The following is a 2,739-nucleotide window of genomic DNA, read 5'->3' as shown; positions in this document are numbered from 1 at the left end:
TCCATCAAAGAGACAAACACTTAATCCATTGAATAAGCAAGATTAAAACTATAACAAGGTAAAGGTGTGAAATCTGAAATTCCAGAATTGTTCTAATAATTAGAATTCTCCTTAAGCCTTCAGAATTACTCTATTTGATTCTTAATAGTTATTTTATCTTAGTTAGAATTCTCTCTCACCACTTTGGCAGTTTAAACAGTTAAAATTATTGTGTAGTTTAGTACTTACGTCTTTAACTCCTCGTGGGAACGATACTTTACTTATCACTTTATTACTTGTTAGCAAAACATGCACCTACGGTGGTTGCAAATCCAGCAAATAGTACTTTCACCAGTAGAATCTTCTTATTCCTTAGCTCCTTAATTTCCCATTCCAAGATCTGTACTGGCTCCTCCTCATATGTTAAATCAGGTTGTACTTCAATAGTCTCTATGTACAAGACATGTGAGGGATCTGATCTGTATCTCCTCAGCATTGATACATTGAACACGTTATCTATCTTGTCCAGCTCTTGTAGTAAAGCTAGCCTATAGTCTACTGGACCCACACGTTTGATAATTTCATATGGACCGATATACCTTAGGCTTAACTTACCCTTTTTTTTAAATCTGAGGACTTTCTTCCATGGTGATACTTTCAAAAATACCTTATCACTGACCTCATACTCAATGTCTTTCCTATTCAAATCTGCATAAGACTTATATCTATCTGAGGCAGCCTTCAATCTATCTCGAATGATTTTCACTTTCTCCTCTGTTTGTCTCACCAAATCTGGCCCTATGAACTTATCGTCGCTAAGTTTTGTCCAACACAAAGGCGTTCTACATTTTCTTCCATATAAAGCCTCATATGGTGCCATATTTATGCTTGATTAATAACTGCTGTTATAAGCAAATTCCATCAATGAAAGATATTTATTCCAACTTCCTTCAAATCTATGATGCAGCTTCTAAGCATATCCTCCAGTACCTATATCACCCTTTCTGACTAACCATCCGCTGTGGATGGAAAGTAGTAATGAAATGCAATTGTGTACCTAAGGCTTCCTGTAACTTCTTCCAAAATCTAGATGTGAACCTCGGGTCTCTGCCTAAACTGATGGATACTAGCACCCCATGTAATCGAACTATCTCATTTATATATAATTTTGCTAACTTCTTTAATGAGTAGTCATTCTAACTGGTAGAAAATGAGTGGACTTAGTCAATCTATCCACTATCACCCACACTGCATCATGCTTCTTCTATGTAAGAGGGAGACCAATAACAAATTCCATGGTGATGCAATCCCATTTGCACTTTGGTATTGTTATTGGTTGTAACAACCCTGATGGGACTTAGTGCTCTACCTTAACTTACTGGCATATCAAGCATTTTGCCACATAATCCACAATATCTTTTTTCATTCCAAGCCACCAATACTGAGCTTTCAAATCTTGGTACATCTTTGTGCTCCCTAGATGCATAGCATGAAAGCTACTATGTGCTTCTTTAAGTATGCTATTCTTAATTTCCCTATCATCAGGTACACATATTCTCCCTTTATAGTACAAATAACCATCTCCCTTGATCTGATATTCACTTTCCTTCCCCTTTTGTATTTGCCTTATAATGGTTGCCAGCTTTTCGTCTTATTTTTGTGCCTTTTACACTTGCTGGAGCAAATTGGGTTTCACCTATAACTCAGCCATAATAGTTCCATCTTGTACTAAAGACAAGTAGGCATTCCATGATCTTAATGCTGCTATGGATTTCCTACTCAAAGCATCTGCTACTACATTCGCCTTCCCAGGTTGATAATCAATGATGCAATCATAATCCTTAAGGAACTCTATCCACCTCCTCTGTCTCAGATTGAGCTCCTTCTGAGTTGGCAAGTATTTAAGACTCTTGTAATCCTTGTAGATGTAACACTTCTTACCATACAAGTAATGCCTCCATATTTTCAATACAAATATAATTACTGCAAGTTTTAAATCATAAGTTGGGTAGTTCTTTTCATGTGACTTAAGTTGCCTAGAAGCATAAGCAACTACTTTGCCTTCTTGCAATAGCACACACCCTAACCCATTGTGTAAGGCATCACTATATATCACAAAGTCTTTCCCCGATATTGGTTGTGTAAGAATGGGTGCCTTTGTAAGCATTGTCTTCAACTTATCAAAACTGGCTTGACATTTGTCATTCCATTTAAACTTGACATTCTTGTGCAGCAACTTAGTCAATGGCTAGGCTATAAGGGAAAATCCCTTTACGAATCTCCTGTAATAGCCAGCAAATCCCAAAAAGCTTCTAATTTTAGTCACATTCTTTAGTGGTTTCCAATCCACAATAGCTTAGACCTTTTTGGGATCCACCCTTATCCTATCAACTGACATAATGTGGCCTAGAAAAGAAATCTCACACAGCCAAAACTCATATTTAGATAGCTTAACATATAGTTGATTCTCCTTCAAAGTCTGTAGCATAACTCTTAAGTGCTCTTCATGCACTTCTCGGTTTCTAGAATACACCAGTATATTATTAATAAATACCACTACAAACTGATCCAAATAAGGATGAAGATACAGTTCATAAGGTCCATGAATGCTGTTGGTGCATTAGTTAGCCCAAATGCCATAACTAAAAACTCATAATGCCCATACCGGGTTTTGAATGTTGTCTTAGGCACATCAGATTCCTTCACCCTTAGCTGATGATACCCCGATCGGGGGTTAATCTTATAGAAAACATCTGTTTT

At 36.9% G+C, this 2,739-nt stretch overlaps 1 protein-coding gene across 1 annotated transcript; it reads right to left on the bottom strand.

Moving 5' to 3' along the window:
• Nucleotides 1-271: 271 nt before the first annotated feature.
• On the bottom strand, nt 272-859 carry LOC110654477 (uncharacterized). Its single transcript, XM_021810484.2, has 2 exons — nt 579-859; nt 272-458 (listed from the first exon to the last, which is right to left on the bottom strand). Exons 1-2 carry the CDS (start codon nt 857-859, stop codon nt 272-274), a joined length of 468 nt encoding a protein of 155 aa, XP_021666176.2.
• Between the last annotated feature and the right edge of the window lie 1,880 nt (nt 860-2,739).

Source organism: Hevea brasiliensis, chromosome 10 (genome assembly GCF_030052815.1).
Source record: "Hevea brasiliensis isolate MT/VB/25A 57/8 chromosome 10, ASM3005281v1, whole genome shotgun sequence".
NCBI classification, from domain to species: Eukaryota; Viridiplantae; Streptophyta; class Magnoliopsida; order Malpighiales; family Euphorbiaceae; genus Hevea; species Hevea brasiliensis.
The sequence above is the reverse complement of the archived record's forward strand: the minus strand, read 5'-3'. Positions and strand labels throughout refer to the sequence as shown.

Coding starts and splice junctions, on each gene's coding strand:
- LOC110654477 (XM_021810484.2), bottom strand. CDS start 859: ATGGCACCATATGAGGCTTTATATGGAAGAAAATGTAGAACGCCTTTG. Junction 459..578: donor AAGGGTAAGTTAAGCCTAAG/GTATATCGGTCC, acceptor GAGGAGATACAG/ATCAGATCCCTCACATGTCT.